This window comes from Monomorium pharaonis, chromosome 3 (assembly GCF_013373865.1).
Source record: "Monomorium pharaonis isolate MP-MQ-018 chromosome 3, ASM1337386v2, whole genome shotgun sequence".
Taxonomy (NCBI): Eukaryota; Metazoa; Arthropoda; class Insecta; order Hymenoptera; family Formicidae; genus Monomorium; species Monomorium pharaonis.
The window spans coordinates 7583927-7609073 of NC_050469.1; the positions used below are offsets into that span (position 1 = coordinate 7583927).

Here is a 25147-nt window from a genome sequence, read left to right on the forward strand (position 1 = left end):
AATCAACGATTAAGTTAATCAGAGTTTGGTGCAAGTGGCCCTAAAGCCGGGTCTACAATGAATGTGTTCCGAAAATCATCGAGAAGAAGTAATGACTTTTTCGCTGCTCCACGTCTGTCTTCTGGAGTTTTCAACAGGGAATTACGTCCTCCACGCCCGCACACTCATACCTACAAATCTCGCATATTCTCCGACTCCGAAGTGGCTCCGGAACTCTGACTGAAGCCGAGGCAACGGGTGAATATGGCCGTCTGACAAAACATTCCAGGCATAGCAACGATCAACGACGTTGTGTCGCTTTCGCACGGGCATGCTGTACAATCGCCGTGATCATAGTACGACGTCGTCCTGACCAAAGTTTCTCTACATTACGGGTGACGCAACGTCGACGTGAACGTGGAGATCGAAGGCAGCGTGGAAGGTGCGCAGCGCGGTCAGAACTCCATTCGCCTATTTTGTCTGTGGGGGAAAAAAACGTGCATAATAGGTGCGCTCAGAGAGACGGTCTCGCTGGCGATCGCGAGGGTGATTGAATTCAGGGCAACGTGTGGCGTACGATCACGAATCGATTCGTGACATCGCTTCTCAACGAGTACGAGCTGGATAGAGAGAAAGAGAGAGAGACAGAGAGAGAGATAAAGGACGGGAATTGATCGTTCACGATCATGACGATCTTATCGAAGAAGAAGGCGAATGCGTCGAAGGACAGGACGCGCGAGGGAGGCGCCGGACCCGAGGTCGACGTCCATCACGGGGTAGTGCAGAACGAGCACAGTTCCGGCAACATCGCCCTCCCGAACAGTCCTTATCAGGTGAGAGACGGAACACGATTTCCGGACTTTGCTCTGTCTCTCTGCTTAAAAAAAAAGGAGAAGGTTCTAAAACAGAAGTTTTGCCAACTCGCTGACTAGGTACGGGGCGCCAGCGGTTTCGCCGTCGATCTACATGGCGTCCAAAGCGATCATGGATCCCACAGCGGTTCCCTCGTGCTGACTGGCAACTCGTACGAGGTATAATACACGTGGGAAAAATTATTCCTCCCTTTGTTTCGGATAATCTCGATATCTCTTTGTGCATTGACAGCGATGTACATATTTAATTATCGAATAACTTCGCTAGTGGATAACAAATAGCGACACTAGCAAAAGAATTAACAATGCATGAACGATATAAATATTTACTTGAGTAAAGTAAACTACAAGATATATTATGATGCACACACTGTACTCACAGTTAGTAATTACTGATTAAAAATTCAGTTAAAGAATTTAGCATAGATATTTATTTTTGACTAATGTAAATTTTTGTTACAGACAAATGATCGCCGCGACGACAAACACTTTGAAGATGGCAGTGGCCCGAGTCATGGTAAACGTCACAGACAGAGAGTTAGTCCCCACAGGTATTGAAAATAAAGGCGCAAAGGACTGAGAACAGATGTTGTAAAGTGCACTTGGTTTTCATTATATAATTTATATAAATTAGGTTAAGGATATGTAAACAAAAGGAATTGCATGCTTCTATATTATAGGTTTGTACTTATATTTAATGAGGAATATACTAATCTTTTAATAGCTGTATTAGACCTTCGCGCGTGAAGCGCGAACGGGAAAGGGATAGAGGTAGAGAAAGGGAGAGAGAGAGAGAACGTGAAAGGCAGGCTACTCCACCTGCTGCTTCTTGTAACGGTTCGCAAGGTAACAAAAGATTTTTTTTTTTACCCATGTATCACATCATTAAAGAATAGAACTATGAAGTTTGTAAATGCAGAATGTTTGATAATAAATTCGATTTATTCAGTCACGGATACTAGTGTAAATGGGAGAGTAAGCATTGTCGGGAATGCCTCAAATTTGGAAGACGAACTGGCAAATGGCTACAACAGCGGAGACGAATATACAGGAGCTACAGAGAATGATGTCTCGTTAGCCGAATGGCAAGATGTAAGTACTGCTAAGCTCAATATTTCACACAAGTATAACATTGTCTAACGCTAATTACGTTCTCTGTTTGTGAAAATCTAGAAAGATAGATGGTTCGAGAAACGCCTCAAGAAGAAAGGACTTGTATTGAAGAAAATGGCAGAGGATGGAGCTTGCTTGTTTAGAGCAGTAGCAGATCAGGTCTATGGTGATCAAGAGATGCATGGAATAGTGCGAAAGCACTGCATGGATTATATTGTAAGTGTGTAATATAGATTACGTAATTTTACGTGGTCTGCTAAAAATTAGGTTTTCCTTTTAGGCTTCTAATCAAGAATTTTTCTCGCATTTTGTTGCGGAGGATTTCAGCACGTATGTGGACAGGAAGAGGCAAGAGTACGTGCATGGAAATCATATAGAAATGCAAGCTATGTCAGAAATGTACAATCGTAGTATTCAATTATATTGTTATAGCACTGGTATGTACGAAAGTTTAATTTATCTTACTGGATTTTTCGTGTCACTTTTGTTATCAAACTATTTTTTTTTTTTTAGAACCTATCAATATTTTTCATACTATGGTGGAAAGCGATAATGAACCAATTAGGCTGTCATATCAGCGTAATAGTCATTACAACAGTATAGTTGACCCATTTAAAGCTACGATAGGCGTCGGTCTTGGTTTACCATCATATAATCCTGGTGCTGCCGATCGCGCTCTGATATCCGATGCTGTTCGTCAAAGTGAGGAGTTGCATATTGAACAGGTGCGTCATAAATTCATAAACGACCACGTTGATTTATTCAATTTTACATATATGTGAGACATATATGTAAAATTAAATAAATCAACTAATATACATTCTAATATTTTGATTTTATGGTAGACAATGCTGGAGGATAAGATAAAAGCTACTGATTGGGAGGCAACTAATGAAGCCATCGAGGAACAAGTAGCTCGGGAAAGTTATTTACAATGGTTGCGTGATAATGAGATGCGTAAGGCAGTAAGTAAAAAATTCAATTTTTGTTATTATACCAATTATTTTTCTATTGAAGTGGAAAGACTCAGTGACGATTTTTGAATCAAGCGTTCAGCCAGTAGTAGCAGTACGAGCACAGTTACAAGCGCGCAGCATAATCATTCACACTTTCATTCACATGGAGGTCGTGGACAACAGCGTAGCCATACCTCTTCTCCGACTACGACGCAAACTAGCCAAGATAATTTACGTAATTCTCCAAAGGTCTGTTTTGTCCCCTGTTCTCGTGATGGAAGTTTAGGATATTGTACATAAGAAGTGTTTGTGTGATTATTAGGTTAATGATGCGGTACGATACAGCAAAAGATCGCCACAACATCAATCGACTCAAGGGTCAAGCATATCCCATCTACCATCGGATTTCGAGGCGAAAATGATGCCACAAGAACCTGTGCCTGGAAGTAGCAAAGAGGCAAATGCGTCTCCTGATATTTCATTGTTTAATCGCCTTCCTCCCGAAGTATTTGGTGAGAAAATATTTTCAAATTTTATCTACTGATATTTATTATAAAAAAGGAAAATCTATTAATGATTTTTTTTATTTCAAAATTTAATTTTTTGATGAATAAATAATATTAATACTCTCACACGCACACACATATACAATGTTTTTGTTTAATTAAAATTTAATTTTATTAAGACTGCATTCTGAAATTCACTGCCAGTACTGAAAATTTATAATTTATATTACGTATACTATAGATTTTTAGTACTGACAGTGAATTTCGGAATGTAATCTAAATATGAAGGTTGGATTTACTTAAAATTATTTTGCGTTTCTTAACTCTTTTGTATTGTAATTTTTTAAATTATTAATTTAAATTTATAGTGTGCTATACAGTTGAAACAAGTTAAAGTTAATTAAGTCAGATTTTCTTTTTTAGAGAAATTTTATATTAAACTGTAAGAATTTTTGTAGTAACTTTCATCAAACTCGAATTTTCTAGGTCTGACGGATTGGGAAGATAGCCAAATACTTTCACAAGTGCTGGCAACATCACAACAAGAATATTTGGATAGCCTGAAGCAGTCACGCGTGTCCGCGTCCGCCGGAAACGATAGCGCGAATACGATAGAGTCTAGTAACAGTTCTATTAACAATTCTTGAAATGCGGTCGGTAACGACAAAGTTCAAAAGATATCAGAGTAAAAATATATACATTTATATATTGCAATATTATCTAATCCCGTATTGTGCTAGGACATAAAGCGATTTGCTTTGTTTATCCGTGAGTAAATGTTGCAATAATCATTGTTTGGTTTCTATCCTTTTCGTCTTTTCTCTTCGTCTTTCTCTCTCAACAGTACATAACATACGTATGGGACTTCTTACAAGTACGTACGTTATAATTGTTAGATGCTTTGTTAACATTTACAAAGTAGCTGTGCATCTTTTTCGTTGTGGGTACTTTTATATTATTATTAAAAAATAACTTGAATTATTTTCCTTCGAAATTATTACCACTAAAAAAAAGAAATTTTTTAGTTTCTGTTATAATAATCTCTATTATACTCCTTTTGGGATTTGATATTTTTCTTAAAAATATGCAATATGTTTTTGAGCAGAACATATATTGTTTGATAATCGTGATGTTTCTTCTTTATATAGTTTAGGTCACAACGCTTTAGAAAAATCTGCATTGCATTATTTGTAAAAAAAGAAGTAAATAAAATATCATTTAATTGTAGTTTTAACTTGTCGATACTTAATTTACCATCCAAATGTTATGATTGTTATAATATAAGACCTGCTTGCACCAACATAACTTAAGCCTTCGGCACACGATACGATTTTTCATGCTAGATCGCATACGAGACGTCTTATTACGTGTCTTGATTGGCTCAGATGATTATATTACCAATCGTAAGCCAATCGACGCCTCGTATGCGTGCTAGCATAGAAAATCGTATCTGTGCCGAAGGCTTTAATTTTAAATTCTGTTTAACTTTATTTCTTATACTTTTCTCATTCTTAGAATTAGAAAAAGATAGTAAGTTAAATCAAGTTTAAAGTTAAGCTATACTGATGCAATATATTACTTAAGTATAAATTTAATATAAATGTAAAGATTTTTCTTTAATATTCGTAATTTTTTAAATCAAAATTTAGAGAAAATATTTTATAATGAAAATTCGATTAAACATTTTTCAGACTTTAATAGAGAAAAGAATTCAAGATTAATTAATATCTATTCAGACTTCTTGAAGCAGCAATGATTCTTGCATAAGCGACATATAAATTTATGTTGTATAAATTAGAAAAGCAACATGTAATATATACATAGTACGTATGCAATACATGCTTTCGAAAATATTTCTGTTTATGTAGTCAATCATAACAAGCTGAATTTGAAAGTCCTTCTGCAGACCTACTTGTGCCACAATCAAAACATTTTTACATGTGCCTTGGATGAAATTCAGTTTACTTTAAATTTTCAGTTTCTTATTTTGTGAAAACGAAGATGGATATGCATATAGATGACTACACATTTGAAAGCATACTTGGAAAGGGAACATTTGGGTATATTATTTGGAATAAATGTGTAACTACATAAATCTGTATCTGTACAAATCGGATGTATTTTCTACACAATAATTATACTTTTAGAACTGTGTATTTGGTAAGAAGGAAGAAAGACTGCAAACCATTTGTTATAAAAGCGCAAAATTTAAATCATGCAGTAAATCATTCGCCTTCTGAGGTATATAATTACATGTTGTCATGATGTCAATTTTCTAAAATAAAATATAAAATTTGACATATATTTTATGCAATTCAGAGGACGCTAGGAGAGATACGATGCCTGCAAAAATTGAGACATCCAAATATAGTGTTTTATTATGGAGCATGGAAAAAAAATAATTACAGCTATATTCTTTTGGAATATGCGACTCGATGTACACTCAAGGATTTGCTAGAAAAACGTGAAGTACCACTTACGGAAGAGGTAATTTTTTATATTATAAATATTTGTATGTTACTGAATATATCATTAAGGACACTTACAGAATTTTGATAACCACAAATTGACATTATATTGGAGTTATACAGAAAATTATATATTTAAAAATATATTAATAATAATTGATTACAAATTATATAATAAATTATAATTTATCAAAAATAAAATTAAATAACTGATATGGAATTTGTCGAAACGGATTTTCATTGAAATTACTTAATTATTTTTTCTTAGACTATTGTTTTCTAGAAAAATAATAATTCTGATTGGAATCCACTTCAGTTCTCATAATATGTAGTCTATATTATTAATTTACGTTTTGTTTATAATATTAGTTCTCCAATATTTATAATTAAAAAAATGTGTTTCAAGAATAATAATGTTATAGATGTTTTACAAAAATGTATTTATCAATTAAAGAAAAAGAGTATAGAAATATTTTTATTAGGATGCGCTGTATCTGTTTTCACAAGTTATTTTGGGAGTACATCATATTCACTGGAACAAAATTCTTCACCGAGACTTAAAACCAGAAAATATCATGTTGACTGGTAGTCGTGGGGACATCGTTAAGATTGGTGACTTTGGTCTCTCAAAAAATATTCAAGAGTATGCATTAACGAGTCAATTTAAATTTTAATAAATTGTTCCTTATTAATTGTAATATTAAACTTCCGAAATTATCAATTAATCTGAAATGCACTACAATTATATATTGCTTAGATTAATTATATTTTTATATAAATTACGTGATCTATGTATTATAATTTTAGATAAATTTCTATATAAACAAAATCTTTTTATTTTATCTTATAAGTAAAGTTTCTTATACTTTTTACTTTGTAGAGACTTGATAATTTGTCACGCAGGATCTTATTATTATATGGCTCCAGAAGTGTTGAGTATACAGCCATATGAACTTAAGAGTGATATATGGAGCATGGGTGTTATACTATATGAAATGGTTACGAAGAGATTTCCTTTCCCGGCCACGGTAAATTAAAATGAATTATTATTAATTTTATTTTATTATTAATTAACGGCGAGATATGGTCAAGAAGTAAAGTAATATAGCATATAAAATATATAGAAAATGTTTATGGAAAGAAAAGTTTTTTGAAAAGCGAAATCCAAAGAATAATCAAAGCATTTTTACAAAATGTAAAATATCTGTATTGTTTGCATGTATTCTTTACTATAAAAATTTTTTTTTTCGAATTACTATTGCAGAGTTTAGCGGAAATTACAAAATTAGTGCACAACGACCCGCCACAACCTTTACCGCGACGGATGTCAGCATCTATTGTGAATCTGATATCAAAGATGTTAAGAAAGACCAGTTTGCGTCGACCCCGCACCGATCAGCTCGTACTTTGTCCCTTTCTTGTGCCTTACATCATTCGAGTCTATCTGAATCTTGGACGTGACATTAATCTCGCTGAACGAGAACGTAAGAGCTTTGGATCACATGTTTTCTTAAAATTTCTAAATCCGCCAAAACTTTGATTAAAAGGATATTTTAATGAATAATCTTTTAAAGAAAAAGAAATTGAAAAATGATATTGCTGCATACGGGAATTTGCTTTATAAAATGAAAATGTGTATCAAATCTCAGCGTCTCAGAATAAATCACTTAACAAGATTTATACAAGTGACTTGATTATCTCATACTTTGAAAAATAATTTTTTATTATATAAATGTTTTAAAAAATGTTTATGTAATGCGGACATATGTAATGAATCTTTGTTACGTGCCAAAGATTTTGTATGACATAAACATTTTTTTTAATTTACATATAACGAAAAGTTATTTTTTAAAATATAAAATAATCAAATTTATATTATATAATTATTAATATTGTTTTTTATATTATATTGTGACATCTTCAAAAATTTTTTAGTCATATGTAAAGGAGAGGCTCTATATTTGAATTAGATGATATATATAATTTCTCTTTTAGTGACCGTTTAGGACTTTTATAGATAAAACGCGATTAAGTTACAGATAACTTCTTATAATTTTTATAATTTTATAACGTATATGTGACATGCAAATTCTTTGTTATATTATGTAATAATGCTCTGTATTAATTAAACGTCGAAGGGAAATTAAATTATGAAACGATGAACGTACATCACGCCTGAATAATTGAAAACCTGTCGTTTGCGAAGCGATATGCGGAACCGATTTACCGGCCGATGGAAACGGTCAGATTTTAATCTTATTATTACGGCATTCTGCTTCGATGGAATTTCATTGTTCGACGAATTGCTATCGGACTCCCTCAAACACGCGGGATGCGTAACAACCGGAAGTTAGGACCGGAACTATGTGTGTACCGCTTCGTTCCATGCCTATGTGTGACGAAAACTTGGAAAACCGTACAGTTCACATCTCGTTAGTACACATATCGCTGTTCCCGCTATCCCATGTTACTCTTTCTCGTAACATGGGTACAGTGTGAGAGAATCGAAAGAACCGTCCTGAATAGAAAAGTGTAAAAAATAATCTGAAAAATCCATAATAGGTGAAGTTTATTTTTGGATTGTTGTATTTGTAATTTAGAAACATTTTAGATTTTTAGAATTTTATAAATTGTTATTTTTATTTACCATATTAATTGTTATTGGTGTTTCCATTTTGATACTAATGTTAACATAATTATATGAAATTATTTCAAAACATAATATAAAATCATTAAGTATTATACATTTTTTAGTGAGATAGAATTCCGTCAAACGAACTCCATGTCAAGATTATCGCATCTCGAGGATCCTAATGATCGGATAGTGGACGATACATGATACTTGCGTTTCAGTGTAAGTTCTGTGCAAAATAAATGAATTTAAAAAAACCAGAGAAATTTACATGCTTTAAAATTAAATATTTAATTCACAATACATCGAAATTTTATTTCATAGTTTTCGATTTTCTATCTATCTCTTTCCATTCTGGATACATTATTAAACTTTACTAAAATGTCAATTTTTAATCTCTCTTTCTCTCTCTCTCTCTCTCTCGTAAGGAAAATATCTTGTTTTAATGTCTGACTGCCTACCGAAATAATTTTAAATAGAAAAATAATAGAAAATAAAAATATATTTAATTATTTTTAAATTTTTTAAGTGAATTTAATCTACGATATCAGGATTTTATTTCAAAGTACTCTATTCGAAGTACTTTTTTCGAAGATTTCCTCTCTATTTCTCTCTATTCTGAACATATTATTAGACTTTTTATTTTAATGTCAAATTTTGGTTGTGACAAAGAGATTTATATCATGTTTTGTTTGACTCAATAAAAAAAAATTAAAAATAGATGAAAGAATAGAAGCGTATTTAATAATTAAAAAAAATTTAAGATACAAGTTTTAAATTTTAATCTTTTTTCACAGTTAATAGCAATAATTTTGATTAAATTATCTATAGTTTGTATAAAGATTCATTTGTGTTTTAATAGAATAAAAGATTATTTATTGATATTCGGAATTGTGAAGAAGTGGAGTTTCGTATTAAAATCTTCATAAATTGAATCCTTTGTGATTTGAATTCCTTCGCAGATAAAGTAAAAAATTAAAGAAGCACCATCATATTCGGATATGTGGTGGATCTTGTTATTGTGTTGCTGGTATCCTTTGTCATGGAGCTTGACTTGGTATCCTCCAGCTGCCTTGAATGTGATGCGCGGGGAACAAATGGACCTTATGGATGTCGCGAACTCTACTTATGCTTCTGTCTTGAAGAGAAATACCGTGAGCAACGGTGTCGCGGTTAATGGCCCAGAATCTGTCGATTCGGGACAATTCCCCATCAATTCCGTCGATCGCGACCGCGAACCATTCGACGAAGTAGAGCGCATCGAACCCAGGCAATGGCCAGGCAGGCCGGATATCCTACCGACCCGCAGCACCGCACCTTTCACCACGGAAAGGTCTTTACCACCCAGATCTCCACAGCCCACAACATTGGCGCAAAGAAACCCTTCGACGCAAAGGTTTCTTTCTTTTTTAAAATTTTACAAAGAAAACCAAATGACACGTTTATATAAAAGATATTTAGGCGTCGATAGTTTCTGAGTAACAAACGATAAAAATGTGCTTTTTATGCATCAAGCTTAACTGAATGTGCAACAATATTACTTTTTTTCATTTTTATTTTAAATATAATTTAATAAATTTAATAAAATTATATGTAATTGTAAGATAAAGTTATTATAATCTTAATCATGAAATCGATTAATCTCATATGCCGTTCGTAATTTTACATTTTGCAAGATTTCCTACTATTACTGCACCACCTCCAACGGTCACTGTCGATGAAGTCTTTTGCGATTTCGGGCCCGCGCCGTCGATGCCGCTTTGCGAATGGCAAAACGGTAATGGTGCTTTGGATTGGACTTCAGGTACTGGAATGGGCACCAACTGGTTAGGTGGACCAACGACCGATGCCACGAGTGGTTCTATGGAGGGAGGGTAAAAAAATTACTCGAGATATTTGCCATTTAAGAAATATAGTAAAAGTCACATTTTCTTCAATGATAAATTAAGATTCCTGATCTTTACATCGCAATTATAATAGATGGCTATCATCAGTGAAAAATTATATGATTTTTTTCAGTGTATTACACACATTTATATTGTTACAATGTAAATTTTGCATTTACATTTCTCGTTTAATATTCTACTGAATAATCTGAAGCACAATGTGTTAGATACGCCTTTTTGGAGACGTCGCAGATACCTTCAAAGGACCTTAAGTTCAAGAGTTCCGGTGGTCTTTTGCACAGTCCACAACTGGGTAGCACTGGGGTCACTGGTACCTGTTTTATGTTCAAGTACACCATGGATGGTCTCAGTATCGCGGGACTGCGAGTACTGCTTCACGTTGGCACGGATGAGTTTTCATTTAAGAAGGAACAGCCCGAGGAATTGCCCGTAGAAAATATCACAGCAGTGCCATGCGAACCGGTAGAGATCGTGGAAGAGCGTGTACTGTGGCACGCGCAGTATTACACGCTCGGAGCATGGCAGCAGGCCCAAATACTTTACACTTATCCTGAATTACACTCGGTATATTACTGATTCAATTAGAGATTTAATTAATGAATACAAAGTGCTTAAGTTAGTGCGGAGAATAAAAATTGTATTTATACATCAAATTAATTGTACAAAGCTATGTGTAATGTTCTTTAATTACTTTTGTAGTTTGTGAAAAATAATGTGGCGATTGTTTGGCCACAAATGTACATGTATCTAACATATGATTCGACAAACAAATTAATATTACAGAAATATCTAAATTTTTTTTAAAATGTATTATATTTATTTGTAAAAGTTATAATTCATATTAAAATGTTAGAATTTTCCAAATCTATACATTATAGTTTTGTTGCTCACATTTATGTTCTCGTTTGGTATTATATATTACTATCAATATCTCTAGAAAATAATAAAAATCTTGCCAATTAGATAGTTATTGAAGGCGTGCCGGTGGAATCCACGGATCCGTCGCGTCTATATCGTGGTTACATCGCCATAGACGACATAGATCTGCAGCCTGGTACATCATGCGTTGGATTCTGTAATTTTGCCGGCGGCTTCTGTGACTGGAACAACGACGCGGAAGACGATTTCGACTGGACCATAGTGAGTGCGCAGCCAAGTATTTTACACTTTATTATCCCGTGCTTATATGCGACAGATAATTTGACAAAACGCATTTTTAGAGTCGCGGAAGTGGAAATCCCACGACCGGTCCGGCGATGGATAGCTCTACTGACCGTGCCACAGCCGGTGGCTACGCCTTCATCGATTCCAGCTTCCCGCGAAGACCCGGCGACATGGCAAAAATCATAAGCTCGAGCTTTCCGGCAACAATGCCGGATGCGCCGATGTGCATGCATTTTTGGTTTCACATGTTCGGATTCGGAATCGGTTACTTGAAGTTATTCCTACGTCATTTTCGCAGCTCAGACACGCAACTGCAGGAAATCTGGGGCCTGTCCGGAAACGCCGGCAACGCCTGGTTCATGTCGCAAGTTACAATCAGCTCCCTCGATGATTTTCAATTAGTTTTTGAAGCCTCGGTCGGGATTGCCGGCGTGGGAGACATCGCGATTGATGATATTTCATATGGACCAGGCGCCTGCCCTGGTAATTATGTTCTTGAACATTGCTTGAAATTTATCTTGAAATGAGAGATTATATTTCAATGTCTGTTTGCATAGAATTATTCCTATAGCGTTAATTGTAATGAATTGGAATTTTGCTTCTCTATGATGAAAGTATAAAAGACGATTTTATCATATTTCATTTCAAACACTTAAGATTTGAGTCTATTTATTATATCGATGATTATCTATGAATTCAAATCGATTTTCTAACATTTTCTATATTACCTTGGCAGTCTCACCTCAAGTAGCCGCTCCGATATCGCGAGATTGCACCTTCGAGATCGACGAATGCGAATGGATAAACTCGCGAGATCCAGATCGCGTTGAATGGGAGAGAGTGTCCACTCAAGTATTAGGCCCGAGGAATCAAAGGAAACCATATAGCAGCGGACATACAATTAATCGACGCAATGAATATTTTCTGGGGCTTGCACGTGTTCGAGGTGGTTCGCGGTCGTCCGGAGGTGGTACTGCTCAACTGGTCAGTCGACAGATGAAGGGCTCCGAAGAACCGCTCTGTATCACGTTCTGGTACTTTATGTTCGAGCCGTTCATTGATTCTACAGGACCCAGCTTAGGTAAAGGTTTTTTTTTCAAGAGAAAATCAATACAAATTTATTTAGTAGAAATTATCAAATCATCAAGTACAGATATCTTTGAAATTAAGAATTTTTAAAATTAAGAACATTTTATGTTTTGTTTCATTTTTATTTTATCATCAAGGATTTAATTATATTTCTTAATATTTTGAATTGATTCTCAAAGTTATTTTTAAAAGCAATGTTTTCAATTTATAGGTGTCTTACGACTATACGTGCAAGCAGAGGGTGACGATTCGAAGACTAAGCCTATATGGCAGTTGTACAATAATCAAGGCCCCACTTGGAATTATGCTCAAGCTAACATTAATCAAAATACAGACTTCAATATCGTGTTCGAGGGCACATGGGGTCCGAACAGAGCGAGTGGCAGCATAGGAATTGATGATATTGCCTTTTATACCGGAAATTGCAGTGGTGGATATTGTCTTTTTCATTATTTTTCTTCTTGTTTTGAAATGAATATCCTGTCTTTGATGGATCCTGTCCCTTTTCAATAAGTACTGGTTCTTCATTTTCTTGGCCCATTTTATGCATTAAATTTATATTTTTTATCTACAGTGAAACCAATGGGTGCAGTTGTCCGCGCAGAGGACTGCAGTTTCGAAAAGGATTTGTGCGGATGGGAGAACACAACTGTTTCCGATAATGATCGTGCTGTGATGTGGCAGCGTGCGTTCCAGACCCATCGACCGGCTCAATTATTGGACAGAACTTTCGGCGCGACTGGTGATTTTGTATTCTTTGATATCTTCACGACAAATAAGGAGTCGACGAAAGTTCAGCTGCAATCGCCTGTTATTAATGCCTCGCCTGATGAAGAGTTTGCATGCTTCACCTTTTGGTTTGCCGCCTTCGGCGTGGAGGAGTCCACTACTCTACGAGTGATCAAAATGGCCGCTGAGGGAGAAGCCGATGGAGAGGGTGAGGGCGAACAAGAACAACCGGTACAAATATTAGTTATATAACATCAAACATAATATTTATAATATTTGGACTATTGCTGCATATTGTTGCACATTCTTTGAGCTTTTGGTTAAAAAAACTAAGGCCCATTCGAAACGGCTTATAAAGATGTTAGCGCGTTTTTTTTGTCATTTTTATCTTTATTAGAAAAGTAATAAAAAGGTAGAATGATAAAAAAAAAACGTTAACATTTTTATCAGTGTTTTTTGAATACGGGTTAAAATTTTTTACTTCCGATTTACTTTCATTTTAATATCAAGAATGCATAGAATAAAATTTTTTAAGAAGCAAAGTATGTATGGTTAACTTTTGTTCTAAATTTTAACTTCATTATTGGCAGTTATGGTCATTAACAGCCAAAGGATTGAACAATCCACGACCGGTATGGATGGCGGCGCAAATGACTATTGAAGCGCGAACTCCGTATCGACTTATTCTCGAGGGGAGCGCTAGTAATGGAGGCTTCGCCGTCGACGACATAAAGTTCCAGCCTCTAGCTTGCGCAAGTAAGACTAGTAAAATATTAAACAAATTATATGATAGATACAAGTAAATGATATTAAAAACTATTTGTTTTTTCACTCAGCTCGACCAACCAGTGCTCAACCGGTCCAAAGTGAGACGTGAGAAAAACGTGGCGAAATGAATTTTTCTTAATGTTGAAATAATCGATCATTTAGCCATGATTTTTATATGATATTGTATTTAATATACTACAAATAGAAAATAAACCATTTTATATAAAATAATTAAATCATTTTAATTGAAACTGATGTATTATAGAATTACATGTGATCTAAAAAATGATACGTTTGAATAAATAAAAAATAAACATACAAATGCTTGTAAAAAGCTCTCTTAGCTATAATTTACAAACAAAATTGAAACAAATTGTAATGTAGTAAATTTTAATAAAATGTTGCTGTACAAAATTTGTATTTGTATGAATATATCTTGTTATGTACAAAATTATAACTAAGATATCAAAATAGATATCACGAGTACAATTTTAAATGATATATGACAATCCTACCGAAGAGATCAGTGCTTTCATTAAATATAAATTTAAAGACCTTGGCTGTAATCTGATTTTTTAAGTTAAATTGCTGTAGATCGTTATTGTCTTTTGGAAAAAAGGATTCGACAATTGTCAACTCCTTTTTGTTGTTGCCAGCCTCTATATGACAATTCTTTCCAGCAAATCCACCTTGGAATTCGATCTCAAAGTGAGAAAGATTACATTCATCTTTGAAGTCAATAAGAACCCATTGTGGACTTCCCTGTCATATATATATATATATATATATATATTGTTTATTATATCATTCAGGCTCGAATTCTACAAATTACTTTAACCAGAGTTTGACTAATAGTGCTCAATAGAAGAATTTATTTTATATAATACTATATAAAGTTGAGTCATAAAAAAACTGGGTTACTTACCGCATCAGAATTCCAGCATGTTTCACAGCAATGATCAAACATATACTTTTTTCCAAAAGACTGAACGTTTTTGTTTAGCACAGAACTTACTCTGAAAAAAAAATTTAATTATTGCTTTCATTAAAGCATTGAAGCATTAAACTTTTTTGCATATATTTAATATAAAAAAGTTATAAATAGCAAACATATTCTTTGACAATTACTATTATTCTATTATTGCTATTATTATATTTTACTTGCAACATCTAATATTAAACTAACCTACACTCGAAGTTATTTTCTTCCAATAGTAAGGCAGACATGTCGGCTTTTACCAGCATTTTTATCTTTTTCTTACAAGAGAAATAATTATACCATTTTATTATTTAATTATTAATTAATACTAACATCGTTGATTTCTATTCTATAATCTATATTTTCCATATTGTTTAGAGTCAGTAGTACCAATCTAAATATGATAAAATCAGTGTTACCCATTTTATTACTCATCATTACTCACTAAATTAAGAGTGGATTTCCATGTGGCCGCGGAGCGTGAGCCATTCGGAACTCGGAACGCCCGACATAAGCGCGGCGCCTTTTTTGTGATGAGAAGTCGTTCATCTATCGTTTCATTCTGTATTCTCGGGTGCCATTCTGCGAAAGAACACGGAACAAGGTGGATGTTAAGAAATTTCGTCGTGTAGCCGAGCCTTTGAAGCGCGGACTTGGAGGCGACGCGACATAAACGACAGAACATCTCGGACGAGGCCAGGTCGTCGATTACTCTGAAAGATGGCGGAGTATCTCGACTCCGAGGCCGACGTGAGCGAGGTGAGTGCATTCTCCATCCGTTTCTCGCCGCCACGAGGAATCTCTTGCACGACGGAGCACACGAGCAACGACATACTGGTTCTGATGATCTGGTTGATGTGTGTTACAGGGTGAAGAGGAGTTGGACCAGAACGAGAAGAAAAAGCTGAGGAAACTCAAGGCGGTGGAGGAGAGCGACGACGAGGAGGAAGGTAAGGAATGCCCAATGGCGCAAATCTTTCGCGGTTTTTTGTGCGCGTCGGCAAACACCGATTGCGCTGTTGACGGTATAGCGGGTACCTTTTTCTGTATGCTACCGAATTATCTCGTAATATAGCTGTTTTACTGTTTCATTAAAATTTTGGCGCCTGTTGTATATATCGGTCTTTTTAGTTTAATAGTTTCAAGAATACTCCATGTATTTCTTTCCCCCTCTTTTTTTCCTTGCCATCTTAATCTACTTGTTCTCCTCCTTAATAATTAGGCCTATTCTTCGTCGCTGCACTGGTGCAATAAGTTAGAATGAGACAAATATATTTTTTCTCATTCTAACTTATTGCATCAGTACAACAGTACAGCTACAAAGAACAAACCTTTTATTTGTCTTTTCTACTCAACTTATCACTTTGTAAAAAAACTTTTGATGCCTGATTTAGAATTATGTTTTTATTTATTAATAACAAGATTAATTTATAATTTCTTTCACAAAAAAAATTTAATTTTAAATTGTGTAATAGACTTTAAAATTAATAATAGAAGAATAATGTGTTTAATTTGCAATTTCTCTCTAATTTTTATTTTTTTTCCTATTTTTTCTGTTTTCTACTTCTTTAATATGTCATTATGTCTGTATGATAATGGATACATGTTCCAAGTATATTCACTAAATGGTAATGTGGCAACTGTGATTAGATCAAAATATAAGAACCAATCACACTTGACTGCATGTTGCTCAGAAAACTTCTCTGGGCAATGCAGGCTTGGGCAACATAGTCCTGATTAATGTAGCCCAGGTATATATTGGATGCATCAAGTGCACTAGTGGAGAAATTATATTTTAGATTTAATGTACATGAATATCTAGTTGATTATATATTTTGCTTATAATATGTCTCATTTAATTTTCCAAATTGTAATTAATATATTTATTAGTCTATATATATGTGTATGGTGTACAGTATTGATATAGAGGTATGTTTCACAGACGATGAGGATCAATTGCGTGAGGAACTGAAAGATTTGATAGATGACAATCCTATAGAGGAGAGCGAGGGTGAAGACAGTGACGGTTCTGATCATCACAAGAAACGTAAGAAGAGTGATGATGAGGATTTTGACGATCGCTTGGAAGATGAAGATTATGATTTGATTGAAGAAAATTTAGGTGTTAAGCTTGATAGAGTATGTTTCTATGTTATCGAGTTATCTTAAAATTAAAATATAAGAAAAATATTTATAAAGGATATGAAATATTTTACTTTGTATTAATAAATATATAAATACTTTGGATTTTGTAGAAACGTTTTAAACGTCTTCGAAGAATTCAAGATGAGGAGTCAGAGGAGGAACAAGAAAAAGAAGCGGACGAAGAGAGGGATGCCATTGCCAACGAATTGTTTGAAGGTTCCGGAGATGTGAGTATTACACAAATGTATCAGATTTATAGTGTTAATTTTGACAAAATATTAAAAAAAAGATACGTTATCACATTGATTGTGATATGCAGTTATGTAATCTGCACTTTGTATCTCCTTGTTGAATTCTTATTTGGTGTACAATAAATGCATTTTAAGTTGCAATAAATTTAACACATTATTTCTATCAAAAGATTAAAGAATTTATATTAACATATTGATTGAAATATTCAATCATGCAATTTGCACTTTATTTCTTCTTGTTGATTCTTATTTTGTGTACATAAATGCATTTAAAGTTACAAACACATATTTATACATGTATACATGTCATATTTTGCATTTGTTGAACACACATGCATACTGTGTTAGGAAAGGGATATTATTACGGTATGTGTAACGTTTGCATGCTACAATTTGTGTAAAAGTAATATTTTTAGTTTAGTATTTTTAATTATTTGTTTTATCTTTAGGAGGACGAAAGACGGAGTGAACGAAGTCATAGGCCGGAGCCGGAAACATTTGAGGAAGGTAGTGACGAAGGAGAATACACTGATGCGGATGATTTTATTGTTGACGATGATGGTAGACCTATCGCGGAGAAAAGAAAGAAGAAGAAGCCAATATTTTCCGATGCGTACGTTGTGAAATTTAATATTTTTAACACCCCTTAATTTCTTTACATTAATATACGTATATATAATTTGCATAAGTTGAATTTACAGTTATTATTTGAATAAAATTGAAATTTAAGTAAAATGTATCTTTTTTTTTTAAATCTAGGGCGCTGCAAGAAGCACAGGACATTTTTGGTGTTGATTTCGATTATGACGAGTTTGGCAAATATGGTGAGGAAGATTATGAGGAAGAGGAGGAGGAAGAAGAGGAAGATGAATACATGGACGAAGATGTTGATACTGAACGACCACGACGACCAAAGAAGCAGCTGAAGAAAAAGACTACAAGAAAGAGTATCTTTGAGATTTACGAGCCCAGTGAATTGAAACGCGGTCACTTCACCGATATGGATAACGAGGTACGATATAATATATAATAATTCTCAACAAATTATATGAATGAATAAATATTACATTCTTTTGTGAATAAATAAATATTACATGTTAAATTTGTAAACACATTTAGTTTTTCTGTGTTATGTACTTATATCCTTTGAAAAACGATTACAATATAGAAAAGCATTAAAATATAAAAAAATTATCTTTACATTGAGATACATAGCATAAAAATTAATAATCAAAATATTAAATGATATATTTTTTAATTCAATACAGAAAAAATTTAATACTACATAAAAATGTTAAAATACGACAAATATTATATTTATTAATACCTGTGACTATATTATTGTTTACGAAATCTGGTTTTAAATTGCAGATACGTAATACGGATATACCAGAAAGAATGCAACTTCGGTCCGTGCCGGTCACCCCAGTTCCAGAAGGTTCTGATGAACTGGACCTCGAAGCAGAATGGATCTACAAACAGGCATTTTGCAAACCTACAATATCTATTCAGGATGCCCACTTGAATGCTGAGGCTAAGGAACGAGCACGAAAAGGACCACAGACCATCGGCAAGATCAAGAAAGCCTTAGACTTCATGCGTAATCAACACTTTGAAGTCCCTTTTATATCTTTCTATAGGAAGGAGTACGTACTGCCCGAGCTAAACATTAATGATCTATGGAAGGTTTACAAGTTTGATGCGAAATGGTGTCAACTGCGCCAGCGGAAAGAGAACCTGCTCAAGCTGTTCGAGAAGATGCGTAACTATCAACTGGAGGACATCATGAAAAATCCAGACGCGCCGTTGCCGGATAATGTGCGGGTGATTAAGGACGACGACATTGAGCGACTGAAGAACGTGCAGACAAGTGAAGAACTTAACGACGTCTACAATCACTTCATGCTGTATTACAGTCACGAGATCCCAGCAATGCAGGAAGCCGCGCGACAGAAGGAGAGGCAGGCACGACGCGAAGAAAGGATCCAACGACGTAAACAGCAAATTGCCGAAGCGGAAGAAAACGGAGAGGATCCGCCAGAGGAGGAAGAGATGCCGGAGGAGGAAGAAATCGATGAGACGCTGAAGCAAGCTGTTAGAAGCGGTCCATACTCGATCTGTCGGAAGGCTGGTCTGGACGGTCTGGCGAAGAAGTTTGGTCTAACACCAGAACACTATGCCGAGAATCTTCGCGATAATTATCAGCGTCACGAGGTGGATCAAGAGCCGACCGAGCCGACGACAATTGCTGCCGAATACTGTAGTTCACGATTTAAGACCACTGAAGAAGTGCTGAAAGCCGCTCAGCTGATGGTGGCGATTCAGTTGGCGCGCGAGCCACTCGTGCGCAAGTGCGTGCGCGAGATGTACATGGAACGCGCTAAGATATCTATAAAACCGACAAAGAAAGGCATCAAGGAGATCGACGAAAACCATCCGATCTACACAATGAAATACTTGAAGGACAAGCCAGTGCGCGATCTTGTAGGCGTTCAGTTCTTGAATCTGATGATCGCCGAGGAGGACAAACTCATCACAATCACCCTTAGTGACTCCATTGAGGGTAACACCAGTAGCAACTACGTCGATGAAATGAAGCAGCTCTATTGTCGGGACGAGTTCAGTAAACTCGTGCAAGATTGGAACGCCCTGCGCGTAGGTAGCGTCGAGATCGCGCTCAACCGCATGGTGATACCGCATCTGAAGAAGGAGCTGCGCACAAATCTTATCGCCGAAGCGAAAGAATGCGTAATGCGCGCCTGCTGCCGCAAGATGTACAACTGGATCAAGGTCGCACCATACAGCTGCGAGTTTCCCGAGGAGGAGGATGAAGAATGGGACACCAGCAAAGGTCTGCGCGTCATGGGCCTGGCCTACGTACCCGACTATTCGCAGGCGGCTTTCACTTGTCTAGTCGCGGCCGATGGCGAGTGTACCGATTATCTGCGCTTGCCGCATCTGATGAAGCGTAAGAACAGCTACCGCGAAGACGAGAAGACGATGAAGGAGGCCGATCTATTGGCTCTGAGAAACTTCATAGCTACAAAGAAGCCGCATGTGGTCGTGGTGGCCGGCGAGTCTCGGGAGGCGATGATGATTGCCGCCGACATCAAGGAGTGTATCACTCATCTGTCGGAAGAGGAGCAGTTTCCCAATATCCAAGTGGAAATATGCGAAAACGAACTTGCCAAAATCTATTCCAATAGTAACAAGGGTATCTCGGAATTCCGGGATTATCCAGAATTATTACGTCAGGCTATCTCATTGGCAAGAAGGATGCAGGATCCACTGGTGGAGTTCTCACAGTTGTGCACGGCTGATGAGGAGATTCTCTGCCTCAAGTATCACAATTTGCAGGATCAGTTGCCTAAGGAAGAGCTGTTGGAAAATCTGTATCTGGAGTTCGTCAATCGCGTGAACGAGGTTGGCGTAGATGTGAATAAGGCGGTACAACAGGCATACTGTGGCAACCTTGTTCAATTTGTTTGCGGTCTCGGCCCGCGAAAGGGCCAGGCATTGATTAAGATGCTGAAGCAAACTAATCAGCGGTTGGAGAACAGGACACAATTAGTTACCGCATGCCACATGGGGCCAAAGGTATTTATTAATTGCGCTGGCTTTATAAAAATCGACACCAATAGTTTGGGCGATAGTACCGAGGCATACGTGGAGGTGCTCGACGGTTCCCGCGTACATCCGGAGACTTATGAGTGGGCCAGGAAGATGGCAGTTGACGCTCTAGAGTACGACGACGAGGATGCCAATCCTGCCGGCGCTTTGGAGGAGATACTCGAGTCGCCGGAGCGCCTTAAGGATCTAGATCTCGATGCTTTCGCAGAAGAACTCGAGCGGCAAGGCTTCGGTAACAAATGCGTCACTCTCTACGACATTAGAGCCGAATTGAACAGTCGGTACAAGGATCTTCGAGTGCCATATCAATCGCAGAGCGCTGAAAAACTGTTCGATATTCTGACGAAAGAGACACCTGAAACCTTCTACGTCGGCAAACTAGTGCTGGCTACCGTAGTTGGCATCAGTCATCGAAAGCCACAGGGCGATCAACTTGATCAGGCGAATCCTGTGCGAAACGAAGAGACCGGTCTGTGGCAGTGTCCGTTTTGTTTGAAGAACGATTTTCCCGAACTGTCGGAGGTGTGGAATCACTTTGACGCTGGGTCTTGTCCGGGAAAAGCCACAGGCGTAAGATTGCGTCTGGACAATGGCATCTCCGGTTATATCCACATCAAGAATCTATCGGACCGGCATGTTGCGAATCCCTGCGAGAGAGTCGGAATGGGACAGATTATTCATTGCCGGATTATTAAAATCGAGGTAGATCGATTCAGCGTCGAATGTACCAGCAAGAGCAGCGATCTTGCTGACAAAAATCACGAATGGAGGTAAGATATAAATATATACAGAATAACTAAACAATTAACACACACACACACACACACACACACACTATAAATGCCTTATATATTTAAAATTACATGAATAAGTTTGCAAAAATAAAAAACACTATATTTTTCAATTTAAAATATATAGTGCTAATTTTCTTAATACAATACTAAATAAATTATCATTAATTGTAATTATATTTTCAGGCCACAAAGGGATCCATTTTATGACACCGAGGCCGAACAAAGGGACATAAAGGTGGAAGAAGATGCGAAGAAGGCGAAACAGCGGCAAATCTACGTAAAACGTGTGATTGTTCATCCGTCCTTCCACAATATCAGTTTCGCCGAGACTGTGAAATTAATGCAAACAATGAAGCAAGGCGAAGCGATAGTGAGACCAAGCAGCAAAGGCGCTGATCACCTAACAGTCACATGGAAAGTCACTGATGATATTCTGCAGCACATCGACGTTCGCGAGGAAGGCAAAGAGAACGCTTTTTCATTAGGGCAAAGTCTGTGGATCGGCAACGAGGAGTTCGAGGATTTGGACGAGATTATCGCTCGACATGTAAATCCCATGGCCGCTTATGCTTCTGAATTACTGGATTTCAAGTACTACAAGCCTACCGTAGAAGGAATCAAAGACAAAGCCGAAGACATACTGAAAGAACAGAAGAAGGAAAATCCTGGTGGAATTCCTTATATCATATCAGCAGCTAAGGTATAGTTAACTTTAACTTCAATCTGAAAATCTTTTATTTTTAATTTAAAAATAAATTTGTTATTTTTCTCTCGTAGACTTATCCTGGAAAGTTTCTACTCTCATATTTGCCGCGCACTCGTTGCCGCCACGAATATGTCACAGTGACATCCGAGGGCTTTAGATTTCGGGCACAGATGTTCGGTAGGGTGAGCGACCTATTACGCTGGTTCAAAGAACACTTTAGGGATCCTGTCCCTGGACAAGCTACTCCTAGTACACCACGCGGTGCGATGACGTCTAGAACACCTTATACCACTACGCCGGGAACAGTCAGCGGTAAGTTTTTCTATATATATCATCACTAGGACAACCATTGTTTGTCACTAAAACTCTTGAGAGTAATTGGAATCACAAAATTGTATGTATTTAAATGTTATTTTAATCGATATTGTTTCAGGAATGAATCAAGAAGCAATACAGCGAGTTGCACAAAATCTTCCACATCATATGCTACATTCATTGTCGCAAGTGGCGAATCAAACGCCACATCACTATCCGCCACACACGCCGGGAGCGGCTAGCGCTACCGGTTATGGCGGAGTGCACACGTATCCCAATACACCGTATACGCCATCTGGTCAAACTCCTTTTATGACTCCATACCAGACACCTCATCACACACCGCATCACGGCCAGCCCACTCCCAGATACGGCCAACAAACTCCCAGCCATCATCAAGGGCCCTTCGTGCATCCACCGCCGCCTTCAATGACACCCGGCCATCACCGATCTGTTCAATCGCACAGACCTACACCACCCCTGTCCACTCCTTCTGGTGATCCGACGGATTGGAAAAAGGCTGCCGAAGCGTGGGCACGTTTAAAAACTGGTCCTCGAGTCTCGTAAGTGTAACAATAAATATGTGTTAAACAATCATGTTTTCCAATTAAAAATTGTAGACAGTTGGTTTGAGATTGTTAATGCTCTTAAAGTGTCAATCAATGGTTAAATATACTTTCAGTGGATCAACGCCTAGATACGACGAGTCTAGAAAAACTCCGCGTAACTATGACGAGCCAGCCGGAAGAACGACGCCCTCCGGAAGGAGCAGACCCTCCTCTACGCGTACTCCATCGTATAAATCTCCGCGGGGCACTCCACATACAAATTCTAGTCCACGGAGTATGTCTCTCAGCGGAGATGGTACTCCTCTATACGATGAGAGCTAACGGGATTGTGCATAGCTAACTATATTTATTAGTTATGTCATATCATGCTATGAATAGTGTATGTATGCCATCGACGACGGACAAAATCTGCTCGTGATACCGTCGATCGCTCGCGTCAAATCGATCATTGATCGTTGCAGACACGCAACACGCGTAGTGAATTCTTACATTTTTTTGCACGCGAGGTTTCGTTTGCGATTGAAAAAAGGAAACATCGATTGTGCTATTGTAAAACTACGGTGTGTTGTACTGTAATTTATTTATTTTGTAACTTTGCAATTTCTTCCTATGTACATAATAAAATCTATGGAAATTTTACGAGGCCTCACGAACACACTCTATAATCTTCTTGATTCATCTTCCCGTACACTGATGGCGATCAATAACAAGTAATTTACTAAAATTATATATAATTTTTGAAAGGTTTTCATTTATGAATTATAACAGACATTAAATGAAAGACTAAAGTAAAGACATTTAGAATATTTTGTACTTGCAATTAGAATATTTTTGTGTGGATATGTTACTGATACTGGGTAGCATTATTATAACTGAAGTATTGTTTATTATATTTTACATTTTTCATTGGTGCTGTTATAATCTTGCAATATAGGGAATTGATTTAATTAATTGTATCAGCAGCTCTTTTAGATGCGAGTGCTACACAGACTTGTTTACAGACTTCTATGCATAAATACCTAGACTGCGATCTTTGAAAAATTAAAGTAAATCAAATAATTTTAAGACAAATGGTACAACCATTTTTAATGAATTTAAAATGATTAAATTATTAATAATATTTAATAGAACAATGCATGTGAAAATTCACGAAATGATCAAAAAACTTGTCTCAGATTAATTTCATTTTAATACGTTAGCAATCTAGGTATTCTATAGAAATCTATGCATTATATGTACTCAAATAGTCTATATGGAAATATCTGTAGAATATTTACATTGTTCAAACGTATTGTCGCGTTTACTTAAATTCGTTAAATAGCTTATATTTTATTAATATTTTACCGTATTTAAATTTTCTTGTATAAAAAAAAAACAAAAATTATCTTTTATATTTGTATAGACTACGATTTTTTATGCACCACTGAATTATGTTTTTTGCACGACTTGACTTGAATAAGTGATATTTCGTATATACAATTTATACAGTTGTTAAAGGATATTAAATATGAAAGTAATATATTTAAAGCGTTATATTTCTATAATCCCTTAGTTTTGTTTCTCCTTCATAAAAAA

At 36.2% G+C, this 25147-nt stretch overlaps 5 protein-coding genes across 7 annotated transcripts; 4 read left to right on the top strand and 1 right to left on the bottom strand.

The window, feature by feature from the left end:
• The first annotated feature begins 167 nt into the window (after nt 1-167).
• LOC105839232 (OTU domain-containing protein 5) lies at nt 168-4625 on the top strand. Of its 2 annotated transcripts, XM_012685401.3 has the most exons (12): nt 168-812; nt 912-1010; nt 1314-1402; nt 1576-1697; nt 1801-1943; nt 2025-2180; nt 2245-2401; nt 2478-2689; nt 2810-2929; nt 3014-3169; nt 3243-3432; nt 3913-4625. In XM_012685401.3, exons 1-12 carry the CDS (start codon nt 666-668, stop codon nt 4071-4073), a joined length of 1752 nt encoding a protein of 583 aa, XP_012540855.1. In that variant the 5' UTR covers nt 168-665; the 3' UTR covers nt 4074-4625. The 2 variants fall into 2 exon arrangements, with proteins under 2 accessions (XP_012540855.1, XP_012540857.1); XM_012685403.3 differs by lacking the exons at nt 168-812; nt 912-1010 and adding an exon at nt 1084-1232.
• A 170-nt stretch (nt 4626-4795) lies between these two features.
• LOC105839231 (serine/threonine-protein kinase Nek5) lies at nt 4796-7492 on the top strand. Its single transcript, XM_012685400.3, has 6 exons — nt 4796-5486; nt 5574-5667; nt 5746-5913; nt 6377-6537; nt 6775-6922; nt 7159-7492. The coding sequence occupies exons 1-6, from the start codon at nt 5428-5430 to the stop codon at nt 7432-7434; spliced, it is 906 nt and encodes a 301-aa protein (XP_012540854.1). The 5' UTR covers nt 4796-5427; the 3' UTR covers nt 7435-7492.
• Nucleotides 7493-7518: 26 nt separating this feature from the next.
• LOC105839236 (MAM and LDL-receptor class A domain-containing protein 1) lies at nt 7519-14505 on the top strand. The gene is made up of 10 exons (XM_036284867.1): nt 7519-9922; nt 10203-10400; nt 10640-10997; nt 11397-11573; nt 11654-12080; nt 12334-12678; nt 12898-13116; nt 13261-13646; nt 14006-14171; nt 14252-14505. The coding sequence occupies exons 1-10, from the start codon at nt 9528-9530 to the stop codon at nt 14290-14292; spliced, it is 2712 nt and encodes a 903-aa protein (XP_036140760.1). The 5' UTR covers nt 7519-9527; the 3' UTR covers nt 14293-14505.
• LOC105839237 (nuclear receptor 2C2-associated protein) lies at nt 14429-15568 on the bottom strand. Its single transcript, XM_012685408.3, has 3 exons — nt 15370-15568; nt 15109-15199; nt 14429-14945 (listed from the first exon to the last, which is right to left on the bottom strand). Exons 1-3 carry the CDS (start codon nt 15426-15428, stop codon nt 14661-14663), a joined length of 435 nt encoding a protein of 144 aa, XP_012540862.1. The 5' UTR covers nt 15429-15568; the 3' UTR covers nt 14429-14660.
• A 173-nt stretch (nt 15569-15741) lies between these two features.
• On the top strand, nt 15742-24947 carry LOC105839228 (transcription elongation factor SPT6). Of its 2 annotated transcripts, XM_012685397.3 has the most exons (12): nt 15742-15921; nt 16031-16112; nt 17105-17301; nt 17418-17534; nt 17907-17924; nt 18008-18171; nt 18318-18570; nt 18930-21958; nt 22166-22682; nt 22760-23000; nt 23122-23566; nt 23686-24947. In XM_012685397.3, exons 1-12 carry the CDS (start codon nt 15883-15885, stop codon nt 23891-23893), a joined length of 5310 nt encoding a protein of 1769 aa, XP_012540851.1. In that variant the 5' UTR covers nt 15742-15882; the 3' UTR covers nt 23894-24947. The 2 variants fall into 2 exon arrangements, with proteins under 2 accessions (XP_012540851.1, XP_012540852.1); XM_012685398.3 differs by lacking the exon at nt 17907-17924.
• The last annotated feature ends 200 nt before the right edge of the window (nt 24948-25147 follow it).